Genomic DNA, 14,981 nt, shown 5'->3' on the forward strand with positions numbered 1-14,981 from the left:
GAATTGAGGCCATTTACATTTATAGTCATAACCAATCTGTATTGATTCATCATTGTCATGTTATTTACTTGCATTCTTGTCACACTTTTTCTACCTTTTTACTTGCTTGCTCTTCTTGACGTTTCATTTGTACTTTTCTTCTTGAAATTTTGGTCAGATTTTTCTCCATCTAGAATATCTTTTAGTACTCTTTGTAGTGCTGGCTTGGCACTCAAGAAGTTCTTCAATTGTTCTTTGTCGTGAAAATATTTAATTTTTCTGTTTAATTTGAGGGATAGTTTGGCAGGGTACATCAGGCTTGGTTGGAAGCTGTTTTGTCTCAGGACCTCCAGTACTTCGCCTCAAGCTCTTCTCGATTGGATGATTTGTGCTGAGAATTCTGCCATGATTCTAATGAGCTTTCCTTTATAGGTAATCTGTTTCCTTTCTCTAGAAGCTTTTAATATTCTGTTCTTTTGCTGGAGATCTGGGAACTTAACTATTACACATCTGTGTGTAGTTTTATTTTGGTTTTGGTTGGTTGGAGTTCTATGTGCCTGATTTAACTGTGTGTCACCTTCTGTTTCCATGCTTGGGAAATTTTCTGGTATCATTTCTGCAAATATTCTTTTCATGTCAGTTGTGTTGCCTCCTGCTGTTTCATTGACTCCTATAAGTCATAAATTATTCCTCTTTACCTCGTCTTGCAGCTGTTGAATTGACTTTTCCTTGATTCTTGTTGATTTTACATGATCCTTTCTTTCACTGTCGCTAGCTCCATGCTGTCTTCAAAGTCTGAGATTCTATCTTCAGATTCATTCAAGCAGTTTTGGCAGCTTTCAGTGGAGGATTTGTTTTCCTGGAAGTCTCTTTGAATCTGGTTCATGCGTTCTAAGTCCTTTCTATATTTTTCTTTTAATGCTTCCATCCATTGCCTTTGTTCTTCTATTTTCTTATATGTTTCCTCTTCAGACTTTTTGAGCAGTTCCTTTATTATTATTGTCATTTCATTTTTTTTGCCTGAGAGATTATTTCTGATCTCATCTCTTCTATGGCCTTGTGGAGTTGTTTTTTTACTTCTGTTGCAATCATTTCAGCTATTTCTGGCATTTTTTTTACCAAGTTCTCCTATGTTGTTGTCTCCTGGACTTGTTCTGAGTGGCGTGGATTTCTGGGATTGTATTTTAGTCCTTTGTTTTGTCATGTTTGCTACCAGATGCAAAGTGCTCAGTTTCTGTGTTCATTAGCTGCATAGCAAAGGCCACTAGTGTCCCTAGTTTTTGTGTTGGTCAGGTTTGCCCTTCAGTGACCCCTGAGAAGCACTACTTTGTCTCAGGTTTTCCAGCAGTTGTTGAATTGTATCTCGTTATCCCAGGTCTCAGATGCAGGCATTGGTGTCAGCTGATGACAGACCGTCTGATCCAGTGTCCCCTTGCGGTTTAAGTCACCTGCACGGCCCAGACTTGGGTTGCACTGGTGTGACAATCCCGGGCAGTGAACTTATGTCCCCAGGCAATTCAGGGTAGAAGCAAAACACAGACACAAACTGCAGAGTCGACAGTCTGTGAACCTCCTAATTCTGTGTCTCCAGTCTGTTTAGGAAACATACAGGAGCCAGATGCAGGCCGGACAGGCAGCAATCACAGACTACCTGTGCCTGGGACCCCTTAGGGTGTCCCAGGCAAAAGTAAAGTGTGCACTCAAACCTCTGGACCAGCAGCTCTTGGAGCACTTGCTCAGTCAGTGCAGGGCACATGCAGTGAGGGACCACATGCGCCTCCCCGCAGCTAGAGCAGTCCCTGGGGCTTTTGAGTAAGGACCTCCTGTCTGCCGTGGGTGCCTGGAGGGCAGAGACTCAGTCTATTATGGCGGTGGAGTCCTGGGTCGCCTGATCTGCCCCCAGGATATAGATGGGAAATACCTGGCTCTCTCTGTGAGTTTCAGCTGGGAACCCTGTGGTGGGTGTAAAGCATGAACTCGAACCACGGGACCAGCAGCTCTTGGAGCACTCGCTGACTCAGTGCATGGTGTGTGCAGGGAGAGGCCACACACATCCCCCCGCCAAGCCATAGAAGTCCCTGGGGCTTCTGAGTGAGGACCTCCTGTCTGCCTTGGGTGTCCAGAGGGCAGAGACTCAGTCTGTAATGGTGGTGGGGTCCTGGGTCGCCCACTCTGACCCCAGGACGTAGATGGGAAATACCTGGCTCTCTCCATGAATTTTAGCTGGGAACCATGTCGGTGTGAGTAAAGCACAGACTCGAACCACGGGACCAGGAGCTGTTGGAAGACATGCTCACTCGGCACAGGGTGTGCACCACTCTGCATCATTTCCAGTGGTTTTTTTTTTAACTTTAGTTTTATTTATTTATTTTTACTTGATACTGTCTTTGATTGTTTGATCAATCTTACATTTTTTATGTCTACTGGACTGAGCACCTTCACTGAAGATAACAGCATGTAATAGAGCAACCATTGTGAATTTCTATCATTTTGTCTTGAGGTCATGTATCATTTTTGATATTTTTGTGTTGTTTTGATTTTGTCTCCTTTGTTGTTTTGTCAGTTTTTTTTAATTTTTAAGATTAAAAAATTTTTTTTTAAATAGTGCCTCCCCCACCTCTGCCATCTTCTACAGTAGCCTCCTGCAAAGATTACTTTGGTCTTTTTTTAAAAAGAAGTTTTTGTTTTTCATGCAAGGTTGTAAGGGAAATTAGATGGAGGCAGGTGCATTGTTACATTTTTTCCCCAGAAGGTTACATGTTAAGCCAAAAAAAAAAAAAAGAAAAAAGTATGAGCTATATTGAGATATATGTAATGAAAACAGTTGCCCTTAAAATATGTGTTTTATTTTTATGATTTCTTCTCCAATTGGTTTCCTTTAGATGTAAAATATTTCTTCTGGTCTTTTCTCTGATTTTTGATGATGTTCTCCTATGTTATGACTCTTTATGTAACATAGTCTAGATGCAAACCTAAAGCATTTATCTTTTGGGAGGAAAGAGTAATTTCTATAAATTTGCTTTGTTCTCCTGTAGAGAAATATAATCCAGTGAAGCTGGTAATGAAGTACCTGTTTTGGAGTCCATTTATTTGCAGAGGTCTAGATTTATTAGTTTCAGGAATAAGTTTTAAATATTTATTCAGCTTTGCTAAATTAAGTAGTTTGTCCTGTGGAGCTAATGGATTTAAGTGAACCTAGACAGGGTTCCCCAGTCTTCATGGGAACCTTATGGTAACATTGCCAAAACTGAGAAACTGTTAAACATTACAGAACTAGCCTCCCTATTACAAATCCAGACTTGCTAAGCACTACTGTACATCTTTGGAATATCTTGATACTTTAAGTTTTCTAACTTTTAGACTATAAATTTTTCCAAGTAATTTGGATATCTTCCCTACAATTATATGAAACTCTTGTGTCATTGATGATTTTATTAACCATTATGCACTCTTAATTTGAAACCCAAGATCAAATTTTAAAATACTGCAATTCAGTGTCTCACCTAACTCCCTAATATTTTAATCTTTTTTCTATTACTCTAAATATACATTCACATGCACACACAAACATATTATCCCTTCTTTTGCCTTTAACTCATTTTTCCCAGAAGGGGTGATTCTTCCTCTCATCCAAGGACATGTAATATTTAAGAATCTCAGCTAGAATTTAAGCAACAGTTCACTGTCTCAGACCTTGGAGTATCTTCCATTTTGTTTAAAGTTTATTCCAACAGCTGATGAACAGCTGTCCAAAGGACCACCCAATCCTGCACAAGTTTCCTCCTAGTGCCAAAGAGATCAGCTTGATAAACAGCTGTAGAGAGGGAAGCATGTATCTTCACACTACTTCTCATTCCTTCTTTTCAGGCTTGGCCTTCTTCATAGCCTGCAATGTTCTCATTTCCCACTGCTGCCCCGCACCTTCCCACAGTGGAATGGTCCCAAATCTCCACAGGCATCTGCTTGCCACAGGCACTAGTATCATTCCTGTCTCCTTCTTTCCTAAGATTTCATTGTTTTATGCCCCATTTACTTATATCTTCTCTTCTCAACAGATATAAAACAGTAAATAATAAAGGGGTGAAGTATTATCCCACCTAAGTAGCAATTCCAATTTTACAAGTCTTTTCTATCATTCCTCTTACTCCACTCATCTCACTTATGCCCATACTTCTTTCCTCAACTCATTTGACTGCTCTGTTTTCTCCTTTTCTTTTCTTATTGTCATCTGTTAAACTTTTACCCATCTTTCAGCATTGCTAAAAACAATTCCATGAACAGAATAATTATTTCTATTTCTGTACTCTGGAAGACCCCACTGAGCACTACCTCTGTATGCTTGCCCACACTGCTTTGAAATACAGTTTTTGTCTTTTCTTTTGAGACAGAAGTTTCTCCTTAGGCACTTATGTGTCTCCCATAGTGTCTAACAGGGTGTTTCATATGTAATTAGTTCTCATTAAATATCAATAGAATGACTATAAGAGACCAAAAAAAGTACTCAGGTGTTTATGTCTGAGTCTTCTGCTGGCTTTCAGGTAGAAACCAAATCTTAATCTGTCATTAAATCTGTACAGCACTAGAGGTGGCTATAATGTATGACCCAGCATGCAGCACACCATCAGCATGCCTCTTGTGTTTCTTTCACCACGAGTTGGAAAAAAACATAAGTACAAAGATTTACGTTCTTTGGGACTCTCTATGATTTGGGAGTTGGCTCTGTGCACTATTTTAATAAAGCAACATTTTTAAGCCTCCTCAAGCCCCAGAACTTTCATCTGTAGAATGCAAATAATAAAGTACCTACCATAGCAATTGCTTATTTAGCAGGTGGCACAACATTGGCACTCAATAAATGGATGCTTTCACAATAGGTACAAGTATCAAATCACCTCCTAACAGTCTTCAGGCAGTAATGACATTGTCCATACATGTGATACTTCTTGGAGACAGTGTTGCTAAAATGCAAAATATTTTGTCATAACATAACTATGTCGTTATTCATTGAATCTGTCAAGCACTCACTTTGACTTAAATTATAACATGTTTTGGGGGATGATTAATCCTCTTTTACTCTCCATTTCAGGACTAACAAAGAGAACCAAGAATGGAAAGAATGCCCTGATTATGTCTCTGCTGGAGAAAATAGCTGTTACTTTAACTCATCGTATACCTCCGTTTGGACACCCTACTGCATAAAGCTAACTAATAATGGTGGTATGATGGATCAAAAGTGTTTCTCTATTGATCAAATAGGTAAATCAGCTTTGTTTCATTTGACATAGTTTTAGACAGTATAAGTGAGGAAGCCCTCAATTTCCAAGTATAATCAAGTAAAAAAATTTTGGAATAGTTTTAGGTACATGGAGTCTATTTTACAGGAAATAGGGTCAGCTGGTGAATGAAAGGAAAGAGCAGAAAAAAGTTAAATTGACTCTAACATTAAAAAATCTGGTAATAGATGTCATGAAGAAAAGTGTTGTGAAAAGAGTGGAAGTCTTTTTCTTTAGGAAGTCTTCAAAGCTGGATTGCATTCTTGTGTGCCATTGCAAGGGGCAAATTCAGTGTACTCTTTAAGATTCTTTTTCTCCCAATTATTTACACAATTGTATTTTAGCTCTACTGAAATATATTCATTGGTATAATCAAAGCCTAGGTTTTCTTTATCACAAAGCATAATGATTCTCAAATTTTACATTTATCAAACAGTCATAGTCAAAAGACATGTTTATAAGATCTCAAAACAAACACTGGCAGTTCAGTGAACTAAGTCAAAGATCCACACAGATGTCCCTTTTACCATCATGTGGACACAAGAGAAAAATAAAACAAACAACTAAAATTGGAATATCTGTGTTTATACTCTAATAGTATAAATAGAAAAATGAAAAGGATCAAAGAAGGACTTTCAGTAGCTGAACTTGGTGCCTGAAAATCCACTGACAAGAGCTCATTTGTTGCTTTTAGGAATTCCATGTCCCTCCTCCCAGATATGTTGCTGTTATGTGTGATTTCCCAATAATCAGCAGATAGAGACACTGGGAGAATCTGGCTTGATGCTGCAGACAGAAACAAGTAAAATCTGATAACCTGACTTTGACAGACAAGATGAGAAAACTGTAATAAGCAGAAAAGATAACTTAAGGGCCTAGTTTACAGAAACTATTTAGTATATGTTCCATCAGTGGTGATGCTAAATGGGATAATAGGATAGGGTAGTTGTAATAATATAGAGTTAAGACCTGTATTCTAACCCTGACCCTGCCAGTAACCAGCTTTCCTCATTTACCTGGCTGACTTTCACTGAGTGCCTGCAGGTGTACAGTGAGTAAGCTATGTCAAGTAAGGGATCCAGGCATATTCACAAACCATCATAGTACAGTGTGCTACAATGCATTTTGAGGAATATTGGACTTCAGGTAAGTGGAATACATACTGACCAAGGTGGTACCCAAAGACATGAATGGTTAAATAGGCCTGAGGGGTAAGGAAGGGCTGCACAAAGATGGTGGCAGTTCATTTTCCCCTTAAAATGTGAGTGAGAACTGCCAGTTCTCGTAGTGGATTGGGCCTTCTAGCAACTACCAAGTTCTAAAAGTGGCAAACCACACAAAAATTTCAGGGACTCAGGAAGAGTTGGACAGGCCTACTGGTAACTAAAGAAACAGTCAGTTTTCTTACATTCTTCACAAAGGAATCTGGGCTTTACCTTACTGCCAAAACATGCATTTGCAGGTGCTTAAGCAGAGAAATAAGCAGAGGCTATTAATAACACTCGCAAGGAACTCACTGCGTATAATAACCATGTGAGATAGGTTCTATTTAATCCTCATATTATGGATGATGCAACTGAGGCTCAGAGCAGTTAAATGAGTTACTCAGGATGAATGAGCTAGGATTTAAGCCTACAGATTCCATGCTCTTAATCTCAAGCCTATCCAGTACCAACTGTAATGTTATTAGCTACTCAGAGACATTAATTTTGCTATATGCAGATGGAAAATTAGAATAGGACAGACCAGAGATGGAGAGATTAGAAGATGAGTTACAGCAATAGCACAGAAGCAGAAGAGAGGAGCAGAAAGTGAGTGCAAAGAACTGATATGTCTTGAGAAAGATGTCAATCACCATAAGCCACAGTTTCTTCCTATATTATGTAAATATTCTACTATGTCACAAGCTGTTTCATGGATTTGAGTAATATATTAGTCACTCATTTAGTCCATTCAGCAAGTATTTGTCATGTTTCTTCCTGCGGCCAGGCAGTGTTCTGTGTGCTAAAAAAAAGTCTGTCCCAGTAGGATTTAATCCCAGTGAGGCTGGAAAAAGACAATGGTGGGGAGGACTAGTAGGGAAGGAGAATCAGGTGTTAGAGATGTTGCAGTTTTAGGTAGGGTTATCAATGAGACAGTGACATTGGAGTAAAGAAGGAAATAAGATAATAATTGTATTTCTGAGGGAAGGGCCAGGAAAAGACCAGATGGAGAGATCACGGAACTTTTCAAGCGTTTGAAATGACTTTGGTTGTACATGGACTGAGATAGGTAGCCTTGGAGCCCCACCCTCCACCCTCTGCTGGGAATTGAATCCAGGGCCTCACAGGTGCTCTGCAAGCACTCTACTGCTGAGCAACACTCCTTGCCCCATTTGGAGAATTTTAAATGATGACTGATGGGCTCTAATTTAAGAGTTGAGAGAATCAATCACTGTGTCTCCTATATTGAAGACCGTGTGAAAAACAGATGGAAGGGAGACATGAGGAGGAGAATAGTGAGGACGCTAGTGCTGCAGGAGGGGGGAAAATGATAGTGACTAGAACCAAGTTATAGTCATGCAGCAGAGAGAAGTGGTTGGAGTCTGTATGCATCTCGAAACTACAGCTACAGAATATGCAGCCCTGAGAAAAAGATGAGTCGAGGAGGAGAACATTGTTTTGATGCTGAGCAACTGGAGGGATAGAGTCACCATTAACAGAAACGGGGAAGATGAAAAAGGGGCAGGTAAGTGTTAGACAGTAAGGGGAAATTTTAAGACACAACATAAATAATACATTTGAGAAATTTTCCATCAAAAACATTTTTATAGATCGGTATCTTGAGGCTTTAGTTATCAACATTCCTCAATCCCTAAAGAGTATAAAAGGGCAAAGTATTACTGCCATGATGTGGGTATATGTAATTTGAACATCCTTCAATTTAATTCATAAAATATAGTCATGTGTGTATCTATCATTTAAAAATATTGAAAGTCATTTTTCTTCACTGTGGTCAGCAGCATGCTTTTCCATCATAGGTCTGTTTCCATTCTGATCAAAGCAAGAGCTTTCTCCCATGACCTCCAGATTTACTAGTCAATACTGGGTATTTGCAGCACAAATCTATAGGTTTGTCTCTGATCAAAACTGGGGACCCAGACTTTGCAGCACTGTAAACCACCATCTATATATTGCAGAAAAGAAAGTAACTGTTGCCCTGTAGCTTCAAGTGATTTGCAAAAGCCTCAGTAATAAGAGCTGCCTAACAGAAATTTACTCAAGGCCACTGAAAATATAAGTCTACATATAATTCCCAGCTTTGGAATCCACATTTCTCTGCAGAAACCTTTGGGAAACTGGTATTATGGCCCAAATAATAACATTGCTGATCTATCTAAAAATGTAGGGGCTGGGGATTTAGCTCAGCGGCACAACACCTGCCTGGCAAGCGCAAGGTCGTGAGTTTGATTCCCGGTACCAGAAAAAAAAAAAAAAAATGTAGACTATATGAATAGAAACTGAGGAAAACAGTACTTCATATTGTTTACATGATAGGTGAGCAGAAGACAGAAAACATTAAATCACCACTATTTCAAGAGAACACAGTAATACCATCCTTCTTTTGTCTGAGGAAATAATCACATGACTAGATGACAAAGCTAAGGATTATTTGCAGGATGTTTAAAAAGATTATAGTGGTGATAGTATAAAAAGACGTAAGAAAAGGTCCTTGTCCCAGGTCATACACTGTTTGGAAAAGAAAAGATTCCTCTGCATCTAGTCCCAGAACAGCCCATGTTTAAATTCTGAGGTATATCGGATTTTCCATTCCTTCCATTTTGAGTTTAAATTTCTCTGCTAAAACCCCAAAGCATTAATGCTAAGAGAACTAAAATAAATATAAAACATGACAAAGCTTCAAAAAGAAGTTAAAAATGAGGTTTTAGGCTCAAAAAAGAGTTTTGGGAGGGGCTTTTTTATTTTATTTATTTATTTATTTTGGTTTTTCTCCGTTCCCGGGGACCGAACTCACGACCTTGCACTTGCCAGGCGGGAGGGGCTTTTTTAAAAGCTAAAAATATATTATCCTTAATTTCAGAAGTTATTTTATAAGATGATAGTTATAATAATAGAAATATTAGAAGAATTAAGTGTAAATGATCAAAATGTATAAATTAGTTTGATGTCTTCAGAGGAAAGTACTGCATTGATATTAAGTTGTGTCTCTGGATGCTAATTAATCTGCTGACTCGCACAGCGCAACCTGATCCACCCACTGGCCTCAACTGGACTGTAATAAACATTAGTGCAACAGCAATTTATGGGGATGTTCAAGTGAGATGGCAGCCACCAACCAATGCAGATGTTAAAAAGGGATGGATAGTGCTGGAATATGAACTTCAATTCAAACAAATAAATGAAACCCAGTGGAAAATGGTAAGATGTCACTACATTTTACACTCTGACTTTTCTTTCTATTTCAACAATCCATATTTTATTTGTAGTTTGACTTCCTTTTGACCTAGTACCATATGTCCCATTTTATATGCTGTGTAATTTCTTAATGGAGGAAGGCTGTTCTTGTCAGGAAATAACATCCTAATATCACGCTAAATATGATGAGCCTATGAGAGGGAATGAAAGCAATTTCCCTAGTCATCCTTGGTATTCAGTTTAACTAGAGAGCAAAATTGTGGACTCAAACCACTTAGCACATTTTGGAGAAGACATGAGAAGGATTATGATCAAGGTCACAGTGGGCCATGGCCAAATATTCTCCCATGCTGTTAATTGCTGCTTCACACAAGACTATTAAAATCAAATCTTAAGTGTCTCTAGAAGAGAGAGGGAGGGAGGGAATTTGTCTCTTAGAGATTTCAGAAAGATATTTTGTTACATACCTCAGAGGAAAATAAAAATAAAAGGGTCCTACATAGGCACGTAGAGAGCAAATTGGCCTCTGAAACCCTCACTTTCTTGCCAAGTATATAGGAACTCAGCACTTAGATAAATTCCACATGGCACACAAGAAGGGAAACAGGATAGTCATGCTGCTCCCAATATAACAAATTCTAAGTAAATCTAATCACAGTCATAGCCCTGGCCAAGCCAACCAGTTTCTGGCCAGGCATCCGGTTGTACCCACCAGCACGGCACAGCTTACTCCCACAATTCGGAGACACCAGGCCCTTTTCATTCAGTAAACTAATGGAAAAGAAGCCGATTATGTCATTAGAGGAAAGTTAAATTTGAGCAGGTTTGAATAGTTACAAAGCTGGGATTTGAGATTATGTTTTCTAAATCTTTTTAATTTAGATATCTGGTCTGTAACTTGGTGCAACAAAAGTCTGGTTGGATGCCAAGTCAAACAGGACTTTCTAAGTCCAAATTATAATCAAACATTTATTCAGGAACCAGGTATAGAAATAAGTACTTTATACAAGGCATTGTACGAAGCATTTAGGGCAGCAGTTCTCAAAATATGAACCATGGACCTCTAAGAGTTCCTGAGACCATTTTAGGAACCCTACAAACTCAGTACTGTTTTCCTAATATATTAAAATGTTACTTCCTTTTTGTTCATTGTGTGATCATTTACACTGATGGCACAAAAGCAACGGTGGAAAAGATGTTGGCACCTTAGCCTGAATCAAGACAGTAGTGCCAAATTTTACTAGTAGTCACTGTATTCAACATCACCATACTCTCTCACTACAGAATGGGATGGGCAGTCCCACATTAGGATAAGCTTCGTAAGCTGTAAAAGTCATTTAGTTAAATCTCAACCATTGAGCACGTAGCTTTTTAATACTCTTGTGGTACATTGGCAGTATATATCATGTACTTCTGCTGCATTTGGAGGTCGAAATAGAGCAAAAGCATTTAAACAACTGAGTTGTCAGCTGAATTAGCTGCTGTCTTGCGTGGAATCACCAGTATTTTGTTTGAATAACAACTGATAAACTATCAGATGGTTACTTGTATTTGGGATGTCAAATATTTCTCAAAAAAAGGAATAAGCTTGTCACTTCAAGAAAATCAACTGATAGCATTTGTACCAATGATAAAATTTGAATTTTCAAGGCAAAATTAGAATTTTGAAAAACATATAGTGCAGCCATGACCTTGATAATGTTCCAGTGGATGAAGATTTTCTTAAAACAGTGATATTAGCAAAAGTAATACTTTATATTGTGTAATAAAAATATGAAAATTTAAAAAATCTGCACAATTCAGTGATCCAGTATATTAAATTGCTAATATTAGGTGGAATAGGGAATTGTTTAATTGGCCAATAAATTGTAAATATTATTTTGCATGCAAGGTTTTGAAATAAACAAACATTGTAGAATATCTCAGTTGAGCTAATTGATACATGCATTACCTCACATATCATTTTTTGAACTTAATATATATAACTGAAATTTTGTATTCTGTCAACAGTATCTCCCCAAGAATTCAAGCTCCATTCCACTAGCCCCTGGTAACCATTTTTTCTCTGTACATCTGAGTTCACTTTTTTTTGATTCTACATATCAGTGATCTCATGTAGTTTTTGTCGTTCTGTGCCTAGATTATTTCACTTAATATCTTCCATATTCATCCATATTGTCACAAGTGATAGTATCCCTTCTTTTTAAGGCTGATAATATTCCATTTTGTGTATATTTTCTTTGCCTATTCATCAATGGAATAATATTTAGATTAATCTATATCTTGGCTTTTGTAAATAATAGTACAATTAATATGAAAATATGAATACCTTTTCAAATTACTGATTGCATTTCCTTTGGATGTAAACTCATTAACAGAATTGCTAGATCACACTTTTAGTTTTAATGTTTTGAGAACCCTGTATTTCCCATAATGACTGCATTAACTTTCATGCCCAAAAATGAAAAGGCCTTCTACTTTTTCCACTTCCTTGCCAATGTTTATATCTTGTCTTTTTAATAATGGCCATTTTTACTGAAGTGAGGTACTAACTTACTGCAGCTTTAATTTCCATTTTCTTACTGATTGTTGAGGTGGAGTATTTATTCATATTCCTGTTGGCCATTTCAGTATTGTCTTGTGAGAAATTTGGGTGCTTTCCCCATTTTAAAATGGTTTGTTTTCTTGCAATTGGGTTGTTTAAGTTCTTTATGTTTTTGTTTTTTTTTTTTTTTTTTTTTTTGTCCTTTTGAGCCAGAGTCTCCCTATACAGTTCAGGCTGGCCCTGAACTCACTTTGTAACCCAGGCTGGTCTCAAACCTACAACGGTCCTCCTGCCTCAGCCACCCAAGTGCTGGGATTACAGGCGTGCACCACCATGCATGTATTTTTAATGTTAACTCCTTATCATATAATTGGCTTATACATATTTTCTTCCATTCGACAGGATGTGTATTCATTTTGCTTTATTTTGCTGTGCAGAACATTTTTAGTGTGAAATTCTATTATATATTGTTTCTATAGTCATATCCAAAAAAATCATTCCCGACACTAACATCCACAAATTTTCCTATGACTTCTTCCAGAAGTTCAAATCTTATAATTAAGTCCTTAATACAGTTTAAATTTATTTTTGTATACAAAGTGAAATAAGCCTCTAATATCATTCTGCATGTGGATATACAGATTTTGCAACACCATTTACTGAAAGATTATCATCCCCATTTTATATTCATAACACATCTATTAAAAATCAATTGATTGTAAATGCTTGAATTTATTTTGGGGCTTCCTACTTTGTTATGCTGGTTTATATGTCTGTTCTTATAGAAATACCATACTGTTTTCATTATAACAGCTTTATAGTACATGTTGAAGTCTGATAGAATGAGGCTTCCAGTTTTATTCCTATTGCCCAATGGCTTTAAATACTTTGGGTATTTTATGATTCTGTGTGAATTTTATTACCTTTTTTATTTATGTGAAAAATGTTTCTGGGATTTGATAGGGGTATACTGAATCTATAGATCACTTTGAATAGTGTGGACATTTTAACAATATTTATTCTTCACATATGTAAACACAGGATAACTTTCATTCATTTGAGGCCTATTTATTTTTATTCTTTAGTGCTTTAGATTTTTTAGTATAAAATCTTTCACCTCCTTAGTTATATCTACTCCTAAGTACTTTTCATTATAGCATTTGTAAATGGGATTGTTTTCCTGATTTCTTTTTTGAATAGTTCATTATTGACATATATAAATCCTACTGATTTTTGTATGTTCATTATATATCTTGCAGATTTACTGTATTAATCACTTTCCCATTGCTGAGAAGAAATTCCCAATAGCCACAATTTAAAGAAGGAAACATTTATTTTGGTTCATAGTTTTTAGAGGATTCAGTCCATGGTTAATTAGCTCCAAGACACAAATTGCACTATGGTGGGTATGCAGAAAGCAGAGAGAGAAGAATTTGAGGCAGTATTATTATCACCCTTGAAATCACCCCACAGTGACCCACCTCTGACCAAGCCCCATCTCCTAGTGGACTTTTAGCCTCTGAACTCATCAATGGATAAGTCCAATAATGATTATAGCACCCCATGATCCAATTACCTTTCAAATACAAGAGACGTTGGGAGCACATTTTAGATCTATACCACATCATTTCATTCCTGGCCTCCAAAAGGCTCATGTCCATTTCATTAAGCAAAGTGAATGTAGTGCATTTCTTAAGAGTCAAAAGTCTCCACTGGGACACAGAGCAGACTCTTAATTGTGAACACGTGTAAAAGTAAGAAAGAAGGTTAAGTACTTCCAATATTACAATGGCAAAGTGTAAATATTCCCACTCCAAAAGAGAGAAATAGGGGATAGAAATAAATAGGACCAAATCCTAGCGGAACAAAAATGTATAGCTTCTTTCCAATATTCAGGGAAGGTTATAGCAAGATGTGAACTCCAATAGGCTCTGGTAACTCTGCCCCTACTACACTGATGGCTGTAGTCCACATGACCTCTGCAACACATGTTGCAAATTCCTTGTATCTCCAACTTCCTAGGACCTCCACTGCACTTTTAGCTTCACTCTCATAGCTTCACACACTGCTCTGTCATGGTCATATTGCCTGGCCTCCCAGCCTTGTTCTAAAATCTAGGTGGAAGCCTCAATGATCTGACAACTCTTGCATTCTGTAGGCCTGATAAAACAGCACCACATGGATGACACCAAGGTCTCCTGTTACTTCAGGCAGTAACCAGGCCCCTTGGGCACATAGCTGCAGCAGCCTCTGAGTGCCTAGATAACTGAGCATGGTGAAATGAGTGCTAAGGAACCAATTTCCTTGGTGGTCTATCTCAAGCAGGGGGGTCCAGGGGCTCTCTCCTCAGGTTTGCATATTTGCACCTTTGAGTTTGTAATGGGTGAGCGTGGTTTATACCTGAGAGACTGTGAAGCCTTTTCCTATTGTACTAATGTAAAGTATTTTTCCTCTTTGTAATGGTAATCTTTTCCACAACTCACTCTCTATAGCCTCAACTTTGTACACACTTCCTTTATGGTGAAACTGCAAACTCTTTACAACTGGTTTTATCTTGATTCTCACTGTAAATCTGCTTATATTTATATATATATAAATGAATGCTAAGGGACCAATTTATGTGATATATATAGCACATAGTAACCCAAGGTATATACTCTTTCTATTTTATGTATCAATTAAAAAGTATATTTAAATTTCAAAAAGCAGTTTCTTAAGCTATTTTTTCCTATGGCACCAACTGTAATGTGTCTTCTTTCATTTTATTTT

The 14,981-nt window shown here is 37.5% G+C and overlaps 1 protein-coding gene across 2 annotated transcripts in view; it reads left to right on the forward strand.

Moving 5' to 3' along the window:
* Positions 1 to 14,981, forward strand: part of Ghr (growth hormone receptor) — a gene marked incomplete in the record, with an annotated part of 320,111 nt that overhangs the window by 274,635 nt on the left and 30,495 nt on the right. For both annotated transcript variants that reach the window (XM_013514982.1, XM_013514983.1), the window contains 2 exon segments: positions 5,066 to 5,235; positions 9,492 to 9,670. In XM_013514982.1, the coding sequence (XP_013370436.1) occupies positions 5,066 to 5,235; positions 9,492 to 9,670 (349 nt within the window).

Source organism: Chinchilla lanigera, unplaced genomic scaffold (genome assembly GCF_000276665.1).
Source record: "Chinchilla lanigera isolate Chin_1 unplaced genomic scaffold, ChiLan1.0 scaffold00025, whole genome shotgun sequence".
Classification (NCBI taxonomy): Eukaryota; Metazoa; Chordata; class Mammalia; order Rodentia; family Chinchillidae; genus Chinchilla; species Chinchilla lanigera.